The sequence below is a fragment of the Rhineura floridana genome, chromosome 4, assembly GCF_030035675.1.
Source record: "Rhineura floridana isolate rRhiFlo1 chromosome 4, rRhiFlo1.hap2, whole genome shotgun sequence".
NCBI classification, from domain to species: Eukaryota; Metazoa; Chordata; class Lepidosauria; order Squamata; family Rhineuridae; genus Rhineura; species Rhineura floridana.
This window is the reverse complement of record NC_084483.1, coordinates 145045744-145061129: the sequence shown is the minus strand read 5'-3', so window position 1 is coordinate 145061129 and position 15386 is coordinate 145045744. Positions and strand designations below refer to the sequence as shown.

General features: G+C 39.9%; 1 protein-coding gene across 1 annotated transcript in view; it reads right to left on the bottom strand.

The window, feature by feature from the left end:
• The window catches only part of CEBPZ (CCAAT enhancer binding protein zeta), a 26995-nt gene that overhangs the window by 9906 nt on the left and 1703 nt on the right, over window positions 1–15386 (bottom strand). The window contains exons 3-12 of the mRNA XM_061624663.1: window positions 13617–15148; window positions 11677–11908; window positions 10117–10273; window positions 9093–9181; window positions 6933–6986; window positions 6353–6455; window positions 6204–6272; window positions 4063–4129; window positions 2387–2487; window positions 1900–1960 (exon numbers count right to left, since the gene is read on the bottom strand). Coding sequence (XP_061480647.1) covers window positions 1900–1960; window positions 2387–2487; window positions 4063–4129; window positions 6204–6272; window positions 6353–6455; window positions 6933–6986; window positions 9093–9181; window positions 10117–10273; window positions 11677–11908; window positions 13617–15148 — 2465 coding nt within the window. The remainder of the gene's footprint in view (window positions 1–1899; window positions 1961–2386; window positions 2488–4062; window positions 4130–6203; window positions 6273–6352; window positions 6456–6932; window positions 6987–9092; window positions 9182–10116; window positions 10274–11676; window positions 11909–13616; window positions 15149–15386) is intronic.

The window sequence follows — 15386 nt, the reverse complement described above, 5'->3', positions numbered from 1 at the left end:
TTCGTAATTGGCTGTCCTCTAACTTGATGCATTCTTAACAGCTGTCTAGGTGATTGTCATTTACATCCATTAGCCTCCCTCCAATTTTCTCTTTGTTTTGTTAATTCTCAGAAAAGGCCATTTTTTCTTTGTCTGTTCTCTAATTCTTTACTTCCTTAGATAATGTTTAGGTTAAGTAATCATTTTGGTCATTATTCATTATCAAATTTAATTGCAGAAGAAAATGTAGTTGTCTCAATCTATCAAATGACATTTCAACGCAATGCAATTTTTTGCATTTTCATCTATGAAAAACTACATAAATTTTCTGACAACGACGTCACAGATACCAGACGCAGCACAGCAGATACTGTGCATGGGTGTTTAAGGACCTTAAATAACGTTTTGTTGTAGAGTGTGCACAAAGCACTGGTGGACAGAGGCAGAAGAACATCATATTAAGGTTTGCAAACGAAGCAGCATCATTATATTACAACAAACTGTCAATTGCAGCAGTTTCTCACACTGACTTATTTAGATACTATTTTATACATACATGAAAAAATATGAATTGGTCATGTCTGCCAATTATGCCAGTTACAAAAATAATTATGTTTCCCTGCAATGCAGTGAAGGACATGACTTTTTGAATGCAATAGGAGGGACTCACTCCATTCACTACTCAGTATTTTTTTTGGCTTTCTCTTATAAGCTATATAAATAAGAACCTGAGTGCTGCTGCCAGAGGGAGGATGATGATGCTTATTTGTCCTGCAGTGGTTGTTGACTTTTCAACAGTAAAAATCAAAAGTACTGCAAAACAACAAGGATAGTGAAAGGGAGGGGGATCATTAAGCAGCACATCAGTTAGCCTGAGGCAAGAGACAGACTCAATGGGCGATATCTGCCTAACTGATACGCAAATAGGAAAAAACACATGGAACATCATAAGCATTTTTGTCAAAAATTACAATTTTTTTGCTAAAAAAAATCAGCAGATTGGCAAGTGCAAAAGCAAATGGGAACAAAAAAAGGGCAGATCGGGAAGGAAAGATGGATTCTTAAGAGTCCAAGCAGATCGAAACTAGGCAGCGAACCCCTTCCCTACTCACTATCAGTCTACTAATAGGGAGATTATGTATGTGTACAGATGACATAGGAATTCTAATCTGCATTAATCTTTATGGGAATGGAACCTCCAAGAGAAGTTTGTTTAGACCCATTATGTGAGTTGTCATCTTTCACATAAAATGCAATATGTACATTTTGCAAGGCAACATTCCATCCTCCACCTTGACAGCAAGCTGATTAATGGTGCAAGCAGCCATACTGATCCACAACATATTTTACAGCAAGGATAAGGAACTAGCAGCTCTCCAGATGTTATTGGACTATGACTCCCCATCATTCCTGACTATTGGCCATACTGAGTAAGCTGATGGGAGTCCAACAACATCTGGAGAGCCACAGGAGGCAGAATACAAACACCTTCCAATAAGAACAAAAAAAAAACTGGGAAGAGAAAGGAAAGAGCTTGCTCTATCCATCACAACAGTCTGCACCTCTAGAAATCATACCTCAAGATTCTGAAAACCTTTGCTGCCCAAAAACTAGACAATGTCATAGAAGATCAGGTAAGATGAACTCTGGCTATACATTTTACACAGAAATTGCATCAACTTCCTTTTAATTTATTAGTAATTGCACAAGTAATGTAGCCGTATTTCCAGAAGGAAGGATTCTAAAAACATTTTAGTGATATTTAACTGAAACATTTTCCTTGGAGAGCACAGTCTTAAGACATAATGCACATAAATAATACACTAAATTTACACTATTTGCTTTATCCAGACATTCATTATGTCCATGCAGAATCTCTAGAATTCAGATATTTATTTATTCACATTAAAAAAAACTTACCCAGCAAAATTAAGGTCATCCTTGACAAGTGTATCAAAATAACTATCTTGTTCAAATGAGTCTGAAAGAAAGGTGGCAAAGTTAAAATATTTTGATGTGGTTTTAAAAACAAATTGGTTAAATGCACAATTTGTTAAAATTTGCAATGTGTCCTGTATTCTTGCATGTAGAAATTGCCATCTCACAATCAATCAAGAACAATCCTTATTTTATATTCATGCAGATGTGGAATTTGGCAGATATCCCAGATGAGCAACCAGGTGGCAAAGTAGTGCAAGTAGCTGTTTTGCCAACTCCAAGCAGATTTCCCCATTCACATCTTGGAACTGGAAATTCACAAAAAAGTCATCTTGAGTTTCATCTATCAAGCATCCTTAGAAGACCTGTCAACAAATTACCACCCATCTTCAAGGGAAGCCAAAGTACTCTATATTTCTGATTATGGGCTGGCTGGGGTACAAAATAGAACAGGGTGGAATAGCCTTACCTAGTGCTCTCTCAAACTCATCGTCATCCACATCTTCTACACTTTCATCATCTCCCCTAGGTTTCCTTTTCTCCTTTTCCATGTCTAATCTTTTATAAAATCTGAGTATTAAAAAAAATCACATTCATATAAAACATGGTTATGAAGATATGTTGATTTGCTGAAGTTGTGATAAGGATAATTCAATAAGTTAAACTCGCTTAAACATCAAGTATGTTGTTTTAAAGTCATTAGCACCTATTACAATGGGGATGGGGAACCTTTTTCAGGTAGAGGGCCACATTCTCTTCTGGACAACCTTCCAGGGGCCACATACCAGTGGTGGGCAGGGCCACAAACAAAAGTGGGTGATGCAATGAATGTAAATGTTAGATTTGTACAGTAGGGTGGTTCACACAGACAGACACGCATCACTCTCTATCCTCCATCCAGACAAGCAAGAGGCATTATCCGAATTCAAAGGCAGTTTCCAGCCAGGGGGAAACATTTGAGGTGCAAAGCAGAGCAAGTGAAGGATCCAAACAGAGAAGCCTGGAGGGCGCATTTGCCCGAGGTGCCCCCCCCATGTATCATAGAGACAACTGAGCTAGGATCACCCAGAAGCATCAAGGTAGCAGGCTTATTAATCAGAGTGTGACATTACAACTTTCAGTACACTCCCACCTAAGCATTTATTTGCTGACACGGAGCCTTTGGTTCAGGGCTACTGTGAGGGCATTTCTTTCCAACTGTCAAGAGAAAGTCACATTGTCACGTGGTGCTTGGGGATGGAAATAAAAATCCTCCCCCCTCCTCCAAGGTAAAACACTACTGCAAACATTTAAAACTGCTTTGATGTTCCATTGTATCATGAATGATAATGTAAAATTTGGTTTACTTTGTAACAGCTGCCGTTATCTCCCCACATTTAATACTTACTTAGCACTTTCCCTGTTTCTGCACAATGCCTACATACACAAAAAGGCAATTCCTTCCTACCCATTTTAACTGACAAGTCATTCCCAGAAGTCTACAGATGGGGTTATTTCTGAGTCAGAAATTCTTGGGTACAAGCCAGATTTCCAGATTCTTATTCTAGCCATATAAGATAAGCAGTTGGATTATTTCCAAGCAGGCATTATGTATAATGCCTTCTCCAGGGTTGGGGAAAAACCCACAGCCAACCAACTAGTGCATCCCACCATAGCTATAGATGCTGATGGTATGACAAGAACAACCTGAGCCAAGTTAGCACAGTTCTGGGCAAGTTTCCTGCTGTTTCACTGTGGCATATGGAACTAGTGCCAAGCTTTCCATTGCCTTGCTCCCATCCGCACCCCGGTAACCGGCAGTAACACACAATGTTGGGAAGCCGGAAAAACAACAGTCTTCGAGCTGCTACTGTACAGAACCTTCCAAAGAACTGTTGTCTGGAGAGAGATGTCTTTTACCCAACACTCTAAAAAGTTTTCCTCCACGGGTCTTAAAAACTGTTCTTTGCATCTAATAATTTGAAATATAAATTTTCCCTGGGAGCGATCTCCCTATCCTATAAAAATGTATAGAACTGATTTGCAAGAATACTTTCACAAATGAAAACTGTAATACTACTAACCATTCCCAAGAAATAGCTCTCCACAAATAAACAAAGTTAAGTGTACCAGATGCATAAAAGTATCATTAAAAGATTTTATTACCTGTGGAAAAAAACTTCATCTACTGGGATTTTGGTCTCGTCTTGTGCAAGGAACTCCTTGCTATTCACTGGAAATACAGGAATGATTGCTGTTTCATCATATAAACTTTTCATAAAAGTTATTCAAATGCAATGTCACACGCATTTTTTCCTAACCAATGTTTTCAGGTAGGGCTGCCACTTTCAAAATCAATCAATCTAGTGTAATCAACTGAACCTCTGAGTACAGAATGAAATTACACACACACACACACACACACACACACACACACACACACACACACACACACACACACACACACACACACACACACACACACACACACACACACACACACACACACACACACACACACACACACACACACACACACACACACACACACACACACACACACACACACACACACACACACACACACACAGAGTGTAGGGCTGACAAAGAAAAACCAAATCTGGAATTTAGGATTCTCATTTTAGGAACTATGGCCATGCAAGCCACATACTCTTCGCAATGTCAGATATGATTAATAAGAAAATTAAAACATGGTTCTTCCTTTCAGTTTGGATCCAAAGCTAGCACATATCTTGCATTTTAAAATGAAATGGTTATAGCTTTCCCAACTTCTATTTTGTATCAAGGGATTCTTCAAGTCTGATGGATCTTGGCTTTTGGAACACTGTACATTAAAACATTCAGTTTTAAAGTGTAATATTTTCTAATAAAACAGAAAGCATGTGTCAAGCTAATAAAAACATTAAGGACAGCAGTTAACCACTCCATAATCCACATTTTGTAAGGAAGTGCAAATGACATTCCAGTATAGATAGAAATATAAATACTGCTCAAAACATAAGGCTAAACTCACACTCTTTTAGCCACCCTTATTTGATATTCAATAAGGATTCCTTTGACCCAGAACAGACAAAGAAAACCAACTAGGAACTATCACAGCAATGCAGAACCTCTCCTGAGAAGAGACTGAAAGCACTGGGTCTAACACACAGTATAAAAATAATCCCAAGAAATTCAGAACACACAAAGACATATCTTTTAAATAAAAACCCAATAAATTAACCTCCCATTAAGTAACATCAGAACTAGTAAATCTATTATATAATCCATTCCATATAAGCTTAAGTAATTTTTCTTGCTTAGATTACTTAGGCAGAAGAAATGTGGTTATAGGATATCTTGGGAACATGGATTACAAGCAGAAACTCCCACAAACCACTATTGTATATCATTGATGTTTACATAATATGAATATCCTTAGTCATGATGTTAAGGAGTTAACATCATTTGGATCCTAGTTTTGAGAGTCTAACAATTAACTCAGTATCCTATTATATCCCTCCTCCCTCCTTTTTTAAAGAAGCTGTGTTTTCTTCTGAAAGGGCTATTTTGTCATTGAGAAGGGAAAAAAAGAAAGAAATTGATATTACCTAAGTGCAAAACCAGAAAAGTTCTGAGCTACCAGGAGATGCAGTGTAAAAAATCAGCTTATAATTTTAACTTACCCAACTGCCTGCTGAAGTAGGGATAAGTTAAGAAGTGTGAAAAAAACACAGAGGTTACTGATTGACTGCCTTTCCCCACCCCGTTTGCTTGCACAAACCTTGAACCATAGTATTTCCTACTCACTGTGACTCAGATACAATAAAAGGAATACGATTCTGTCAAGGTATGTACAGTAAAGAGCATTACCTACTCAAAAGATTTCTGTGTGGCACTATAATTTATTCTATATACCAATGCTTAAAACATTATTTGGATACATGCAACGCTGCTCTTCTGTCCACAAAAGTCTCTTTGAACCATTGGATCACAAATTCTGGGGGGAGGGGGAGATGGTATTTGTCAATTCGTCTCCCCAAGCCTGTGCTTTCAAATCTGTTCCATAAAATGGAAGGCCTTCCAGAAGAGAGTGGGGGCTGCAGGAGAAATTAGGAAAAAATCCCCACCTTCCATTCATGGAAGCATCCACTGAATCAAAGAGCCTTCCATGAATGGAACAATATCATTGGATAAAAGCCACTGTGCAAATATCTTCTACTGAAACTGATGGATCTTACAAGGTGTTGTATTTATGATCAGGATACACTGACTATAATCTTTTAGAATGAAAGGTCTTTACTTACCTGCAAGATTTCGCACATCACCCATAAACTGTTTCTTCTTTGGTTGCATTACCACACTGCTGGTGTTCTCTGCATTAGAAATTATATAAAACTGTGTTATTAACCTTATTTGAGCTGCTACACTGGACAAAAGTTGCTAGGATCCATACCTTTGCCTTTATGAGCTTTGGGATTTCTGTACACAAAGCGATCCAAGAATCTCATTAGTGTGAAATCATGGAGAGGATCACCTGAGTATTCAATATAATTCCCCTGAAACAAAGTCAACATTTATAGTGTCAGTTTGCATCAAGAAATACATGGATAGAAATGACAACAGGACCACATCCATTAAATTCATTCAACTGAGAAAATAAGTGGTCTTGATAATAATCTGAGTCACAGAAGGAGGTAAAGATGAAAAATGTTGCCAGACACAGCCCTTTCAAATCTCCTAAAGCAAAGCAGAGAGACAAAGCAGCAGTGGCTTTTCCTGCCCTGGTAAGTAGGATTTCAGGTATACCACACAATGGGTGAGAAAGACAACAGGACTGTAGAGAAACACAACTGCCTTATCACCCTGCTTTAAGGGCTACAGCAAGGTGGCAAACCTAGGCCGAATTGGTTTCACAGTAATTGAGAATGTCTGGAAAAACTGGAGATTGCTCTACACATACAATCCAAATTACCATGCACATGCGACAAGATGACAACCAAAGTGGTGGGGAAAAAATAAGAAATTCAACTAACCTCTAGAATAGTTTTTGCAAAGAGGGCCACAGATGGGTGGAAGTGTTCTGAAAGCTGGAAAAATAAAATCAAAGTTGTAATGTACCATTTTATTCTAATACAACTTTTGGCACCTGTATTAAAAGGTTAAATTAAAATCTTAACCTAAAAAAAGATGCAAACCCATTCCAGTTATTGCTATTGTTACCCAAATAACTTTGAAGTCAGAAAGCAAGCTGCCATGACACACACACACCCCGCAGAGGGTTCTGGAAACAACTTCACATAGGAGATGTAACAAGAAGCATCTCTTTTATCACATGGATCCACCTCATTGCACAGTCTCTGTGCTAGCTCCTGCAGCAGGTGCTAGTATGGGAACTCCCTGTGCTATGAAGAGGATCTAAATGGTATGCACTGCTAAATTATCATCCCCTATGTGGAGAAGATGTCACACAGAGCTGTCTTCAGCAGCTTCTACATGGGGGCTGTCAGATTTACATCTGGGATAGCCAACGTGGTGTCCTCCAGAGTGCATGGCCATGCTGGTTGGAGCTGATGGAAGTTTTAGTCCAACAACATCTGGAGGGCACAATGTTGACTATCTCTGGTGTAAGATGCCAGCCCTTAGTCCATATGTACATGACAGATTTGGGTATTTTCCCTTAAATGGAACCATGACAGTTTTTAAGCCTGAAGGGGGGGGAAACTCTTTTTTTCCCAACAAAACTATGTTGAAGCTGGCCACACATTAGGTTGTATCCGCTGGTGACACTCAATGGACGGTAATGCTTCTCTCAGTTAAAAAAACAGGGAAGGAAGACATTTTCAGAAATTTTCCCTCTCCCCCCCCCCAACTCTTCACACACACACACACACACACACCCATCTGCTCTGGAGGATTGCCTAACCTTGTGGAGCAAACTTAAGCAGGGAAAGGGAAGTACAGGTGAGAGAGGGAATTGACAAAAAATATTTCCTTCCACGTTCCACTGACAATCATGAGCTGAGCAACATCATTAGCTACAACCCATTATGTACCACTTGCTGTAAGTGAACAAGGAGAAGTGTAAGAGCGAGTTACTGTGATGTTACTGATGTTTAAATGGATGTTGTTTACAGTAAGTAGTGTTTGGTTGAGTGAATGAGTCATGGAGGGAGTATTTGCATATGAATGGTAACTGGTTGAGAGAGCGGAGGGGGAAGAGGAGTGTGATAGATATAGAGAGTGTTTGTGTACTTGAGGATTCAAATAGGGCTGTTTTGACCTTGATAGGGAATAGTTTTGGAGAGTGAAAGGGTTGGACAGGAGATGGGGACTGATAGGACTGAGTGACAGAGACAGTTACGGTCTGGTTTATATATAGAGTTAGTATAGGGTTAGGGTCAGTTAGAATTGTGACATATTATTGTGTTATATTCATCAAATGTATTAATAAAGATTGTTTTGTTCTCATCATCCCATGCCTAATGCTCAGTTACTGAACAGAAGGGGAGTAATGCAATGTAATATTAAAAGTTCACACCTATCCTCACATCCTGAAGAGTGTAAGGATTTGGACCTAAGGTAAAGGTCCTGGTGGCAGCAAAATACAGTGCGGATTAGAAGGTGTTGCCTGTTATGATAAAGGCTTGTTAAGACAGAGTATTGCTTTTTAAAGTGAGGTACACCACGATCAAAGATTAATACTGCACAAAGTTTATAGAGAACCTATATTTGCTCTGCTTATCCAGAGGAAATACTGTCAACATCTGTGCAAGCAGAGAAACAGCTCCAATGAAAACAATTGTACTTTGAAGCTACAAGAAACTCAAAAGTTGCAGACAGCAGAATCTCAGTCCTGTTATAGTATAAAGTCATAAGACAGACTGCAAGAATTAGCCTTTGAACAAGGCTCACGTCCCCTTAAAATGTATGCAATGGATTGATGCCATACTTAAGAATGGGCCCATGAAATCCATGGAATGTAACTTATCCCACTGATTACAACAGGCCTACTCCAAGTATAGTTAAGTCTGGATCCAACCCAATGAAATGATTCTACCTAATTAAGGATTGCCTAAACCCACTGACTGTTAAATGGAAGTTTCGGCGGGGGGAGGAGGCTAGATTTCTTCCTATTCCTTCCTAAACATCTTAATTCCTGGAGAACTCTGTCCATGAAAATCTAACATCAGTACCTTCTTTAGTTCCCAAAAACTTGTTCTATCAGCTCCGCAGTATGAAGGATTTCGATGTAATGGGTCATAGCTACCCAAACTCTTGCCACCTGAAAAAGAAGAGATGTCTTATGCCTTCAAACACAAAGAGATATGCACATTTAAAATAGGAACTCTTAGTTATCTAACACAGAGGTAGCCAACGTGGCACTCTCCAAATGTTCTGGACTACAACACCCATAATTCCTGACCACTGGGCATGTTGGCTGGGACCGATGGGTTGTAGTCCAAAACATCTAATGTGCATCATGTTTGGCTACTCCTAATCTAACAGGATGGGACAGGAGAGAGACTCCTTCTGCATTAGCACCACAAAAGTACAACAAAAATCTGTGTTCTGCTCTAATTTCATACAACCTGGTTCACAAATGCATATTAGTTTAGATAGCAGAGTAGCCTGGCTGGCCAAACAGTTCTTACTAGTGCAACTGGAGCATCTGGTGCTATTACAGTAGAAAAAAGAATACCCTCATCATTACAGAGAGCTGCCACATGTCTAGAATGGATCAGAAACCAGATTAAACAAGAAAGTAGAGTTCTAAGCTTGGACTTTGGAGAACTAGATTCACATGACCGCAGCCAAAAATCTCATGGCTTCATTTCCCATTCTGCAAACTGGAAATGACAACAGCCTAACTCACATGAGACGTGACTTTTTAAAACACTGTTTACTTACAGCAATAGAAATAAGAGGCAGGGGAAGACCAATTAAGAAGTGTGCTTCTCATGTTAGCTGTTACAGCAGCAATAAAATACAGCCCTGGCAATGTCCTATCTACTGATGGTGCATCCAAACAATGCACAGCCTCCCTTGGCTCCCTCAACCTTCTCCACATAAACAAGTTTTGGATAAGGAAAGTCACTTTTAGGCAATGCCCTTCAAATTAAAGTTTGCATTGTATTGAGTATCTTGTATTAGGACCAGAAATACTCTATTCAACATTTGGCAGACAAAGCTCACTCACAATTTTTCAAACATTTTTACCTGCTAGATTGTGGTGATGTACCCATGAAGCTTCTGAAACTGGTTTTGGAGATTCTCCGGTTCTTTTACTTTTAGTCTGTTCATCTGCACCAACAAGTTTTTCCTTCTCTTCTTCAGCTTCTTCGAGGTCATGAAAACGTTCCTCATCATCAGATTCCTAAGAAATGAACCAGTTTTAAGAAGAACCATAAAACCAGAGCGGTAATTATATAAAACTCTGATAAAGAAGTGCAAGCAACTGGAAGACAACCATCTCAAGTGGTTTGAGATGACAACTCAAAAAGAAAGATGGAATACTCCTCCTGAACACCAAGCAATACCTTGGAAAGGGAAATCCAAGAGTGAAAGTGATAGTAGGGAAGTTAGAGAAGTCTGCTACTTGAAAAATATATTTCAATATGAATATACTTCCTGGAACAGAATTTGTGTTTTGTTTTATTGAACATTTCTAGCACAGGTCAGGGTGAGAAAAATGTTACTTACACAGCAATCCTATGCATTTCTAATGAGACACAATTTCCACTGAGTTCATTACACTTACTTCCTGGTAAGTTTTCATAGAATTGCAGCCTCAGAGGTAGTCCCACGGAGTTCAGTGGGACTTAGCCTCAGTGTATATAGGTTTGCAGGCTAAGTCCCCGTGAACTCAGTGGGACTTACTTCTGAATAGACATGCACTTGATTGTGCTGTCCACAAGCACTGTTAAGAGTTTTCAAGCACTGGTTTACATTGTGTTTGGTTTTTAAGTTTTCAGCCCACAAAGTAGAAGACACAAAATGTGACTGAATTAGCATGCCTTCAGAAGGAAAAGTGTAAAGGAAGTCTTAACACAAACAAAAGGGTAATGAAAGCTTCATTTTTTTGGTTCTGGTGCTATAATCACTGTTGTAGCTAATTAAAATGTACAGGGTGTCCTTAATATTTTGTACATTTTAGCTGGCCCTAATGAAGATATTGCTCAATCAGAGATTTGGAAATTTGGTATGTTTTATTTTTAGTATGAATTGATAGCTATCTTGAAGACAACTTGAGAAATTCTTAAATAAATGAAAATTACAGCTCTATAACTTGCAAGCCAATATACCAAGCTTTTTCAAGTTTTGAAATACTATAGGGAGACATTCTACAATACTTACATTCAGAAATCAAAGTGTAAAATATCTAATCCATAGTTTGTCATCTACTGTGCTCATGAAAACAAAGTGTACACTGTGAATGGCATGCAATAACATGTGTGTTTGTTCATTTGCACAAATACATATTGTCCTGCACCCCTAATATATTTCCACTAGTGCTACTCAGTGTAAAATCAAGTTGCTCATCCCTTCCAGAGTGTATCTAGATGCAAACCACCACATCATAGTGGCTTTTAAACTAAAATATGCAATACTGAAATGATTTTAAGAAAGATAAAATACTGGATAACTCTTAAACAAATGTAAGCCACTCATCTCATTTGTAAAGCAAACCAGCTTTGGAAGCAGACTTTAGAAGCAGACTGTCAACAGCTAGTAGTACAAAGACAGAGTATGAAAAATCATTTAACAGGAATATCATACCACGTGATCCTGCAGCTGTACCCGTAACCCTGGTTTTATTTTCAGAAGTTCGGACACAAGGTACAAAGCTCCACAGGTGAACGGTGCCATCTGACCACAGGTGACTTGAAGCAATCGCTTCACAAAAGCTTTCACCCGTTGCTGTACTATATCAGCTTTCAAAGATTTGTAGACAAGGTTGAGAAACATGGACTGCTTGGCACATACTGCTAATCCTGGGTCCAGCAGCTTCCTGCAGAAAAAAGAAAATTACAAGCATTGACCTATTTATAAATAAGTAACTCATTCTCCTGAATTTGTAGTATAAACCAAAATGACAGTTGCATCATTTCCTACTACTGTTGACGCAAAATACAGCTTTTTTTACTCACTCTATTAATTAAATAGCTCCCACTTTACACTAAAGTCCTAGAATTACAACTTATTAAATATATTAATGAAAGCATTGCATTTCGAAGACTTATTTACAGTTAACAATACTGAGTGAAAACTCCCCCTACTCACTTAAACCCGTTTTATTTGAACATTAACAAGGATACCCTAGCCCTCAGGTCCACTTGCTGGAGGGAGTTAGTATGGGATGGAGATGCCTCTGTGACAGTGGAGAGAATCTTTGCTCATGAAGCACCCACTGTGCCTGGAAAGCTCCATGAGCATATATCTACCATTTGTTTCAACTGAGGGGAGCGGGGGAAGATTGAAGAAAGCAAGAACCACAGGAGCAAAAAGAAGCATGCCCCCCGCCACACACCACCACCACCTCTTGCCCTGGGTGGTACAAGCCAACAAGGCTTTGGAAATATGGAGCATCAGCCACTTTTGATTCCCCACTCCACTTAAGATTGTGCTATAAACGTGCGAATGAGAAGCCAGAATGAGTTCAGAGGCAGGAGAAAAAAAAACTGTTGACAACAGGGGGTTCTGGCCTCAACCCTGCTTCATTCAAGGATAATCAATACAGTAGGGCCCCACTTCTCCGCGTTCCATAAATACGGCAGCAGCAGGGCAATCAGCTGGAGGGGGGCTGGAGCTCCCTGCAGCTGATCACACCAGAGGAGGGGAAGATCAGCTGTAGCGTGCTACAGCTGATCTTCTCCTCTTCTGGCGCAATCAGACTCCCCCGCTTGAGCTGATCCTCTCCTCTTCGGGGGCGGTCAGACTCACGCACTCCAGCTGATCGTGCCGGAGGAGGGGAAGATCAGCCGTAGCTTGCTACAGCCGATCTTCTCCTCTTCTGGCACGATCACATTCCCCTGCTCGAGCCAATCACACCAGAGGGAAAGATCAGCTGTAGCGTGCTACAGCTGATCTTCTCCTCCTCAGGGGCGGTCAGACTCGTGCACTCCAGGTGATCGCGCCAGAGAAGGGGAAGATCTGCTGTAGCGTGCTACAGCTGATCTTCTCCTCCTCAGGGGCGGTCAGACTCGTGCACTCCAGGTGATCGCGCCAGAGAAGGGGAAGATCTGCTGTAGCGTGCTACAGCTGATCTTCTCCTCTTCTGGAGCAATCAGACTCGCGCTTGAGCTGATCGCACCCGAGGAGGGGAAGATCTGATCTTCTCCTCCTCTGGTGAAATCAGTGGGTTGGGTTCCAGACCCCCACACTACAGCTGATCCGCTTTTCAGCAGTTTTCGCTTTCCAGCGGGGGTCTAGAGCCTAACTTGCCATATGAGTGGGGCCCTACTGTAGGTGAATAAAGACAAACTGCCAGTTTTAAGACTAACTAGTTTACACTGACATGAGCTTTCAAGCAAAAGTGTACCTATCAGTTGCCAAAAATAGATAGAGCAATTGTTGTTATGCAAAGGTGGAAGAAGTGAATTTTTCATACCATCAATATATGTACACAGTTTACATTTGCATAAACCATTAAAAACTGATCAACAGTAAATATTCTAGAATATATTTAGCAGATACATCAAAATGTATGGAATGCTTACTTGTATAGGGCGGTGTAATATCGGTCAGATACTGTCTGATTAGAGTCCATTACTTGGAATAGCAACATCAAGGCCTGGATGCTAGTGCTGAAGTTCACAAGGTGCAACACCTTAAACAAAGTATTCATTTGCTCTTTTACTTTTTCATCACTAGTCTGAGCATAAGGGTAAGCTCTGTTCACCCCTGTCAATAGAGCACTAAGCATTTTGGACTCAACATCTTTTTTCTTGATGCAAGACCCAAAAAAGCAAAAGTAGAGTGTAATGAGTTTGTTAGCCAGTTCACTCTCCTCATGGCTAAGAACTATTTGGTTCAAAAAGCAGATTGCATAGTATTGTGCTTTGGGGCTAATATTTGACCTATATAGAAGCCTCTCCACTTCGTTACACACCACTCCTTTCATGTTGGGATGCTTATAAAGCAAAGTCTCTAAAAGATAAGATGCTTTGGTGGCTACTTTGTTTTGAGGATCTCCCAGTTTATTTACTAACTGCACCAGAAAAGCTTTCTCTTCCTCTGACTTGTTACAAAGAAGTTCATGAGCAACAGCAAGAGCACGAGTTTTTGTTGCCATCAGGGGATCATGAGTCAGTGATTCTAACACTTGCACAAATTCAGCCACCCAGTGCTTCAGCTGATGCTCAAAATACCACAAAATCAAGCGCCTGTCCCTTGAGTCTCTATTGCCACTTGAAAGCTTCTCCAGAGAGCCCAAAGGATGTTGGGAGAAAGTGTGCAGCTTACGACTGTCTGGTAGAAGATGTGTCATGAGAAGCTCTTTGAAAGTATCCAAGGCAATTAAGCTCTGCCTTCTACTACCTTTCTTTTTGATCAGATTCACCAGGGTCTCTATAAACTGAAGTGAGTGGACAGCAGTATCTTGAATAAGAAGGGTCATGGCAGCCATTCTGTCAGCAAGAGTCCCTGACGATACTACAGTTTTCATCCAAGCAGATGATGATCCTTTCCGTAGATTTGTCTTGTTCTTGTAGATGTCTGCCTCCTGTTGGTACAGCTTTTGAGCCAAGGCCTTATACTTGAATACAAGAGACTGATTTTGGGGTTCAGCAGAACATTCATTTGTATACTCCAAATCATACCATTTGCCCCCCGGTTTTATCAGCAGCACCTGCCGCTCATGAAACTGAAAGACGACTTCTTCCTTGTCCTTCTTTGTTCCCAGCAGTGTACTACTGGGAACTGGCTTTTTCTTATTATCTTTGGCATTACTTGACTGTATTTTTCCTTTACTTCCTTTCACTTGGTTTTCTTTCTTTTCAACTGTAGTTTGGCTTACTTCCTTTTGGTTGACTTTTTGTTTTTTCTGTAGCTTTTGTTCTCTTTCAGCTGCTGTTCCCTCCTCTTCTTTTTCATCTTCTGCCAATAGGAATTGCTTTGAATATTTGCTCACACCCAGTGAATTTATAAATGCCTCCAGTTCACCATGCTTTAGATCATCAATTGCTCCTTTTCTGCCACCATCTACAACTTCTTCTGTCTCATCCAAAGCAGCAAGCATGATATAATCTTGCTGTATAAAACAAAATGACATGGTATCTCATTAATGTATTTATGGAATATGGATGATATCATTTGACAATACGTACACAATAAACACTCAAATCATACAGATTTATAACATATGTAGACAGCTTCTACAAGAAAAGGAACCCAGTAGTATGCTTGCTGGAGACAGAGTAAAGAAGCAGTAAATAGATTTTTCTGTATTTTAATATACATCACTTTTCACCAACCAGATACCCTCCAGG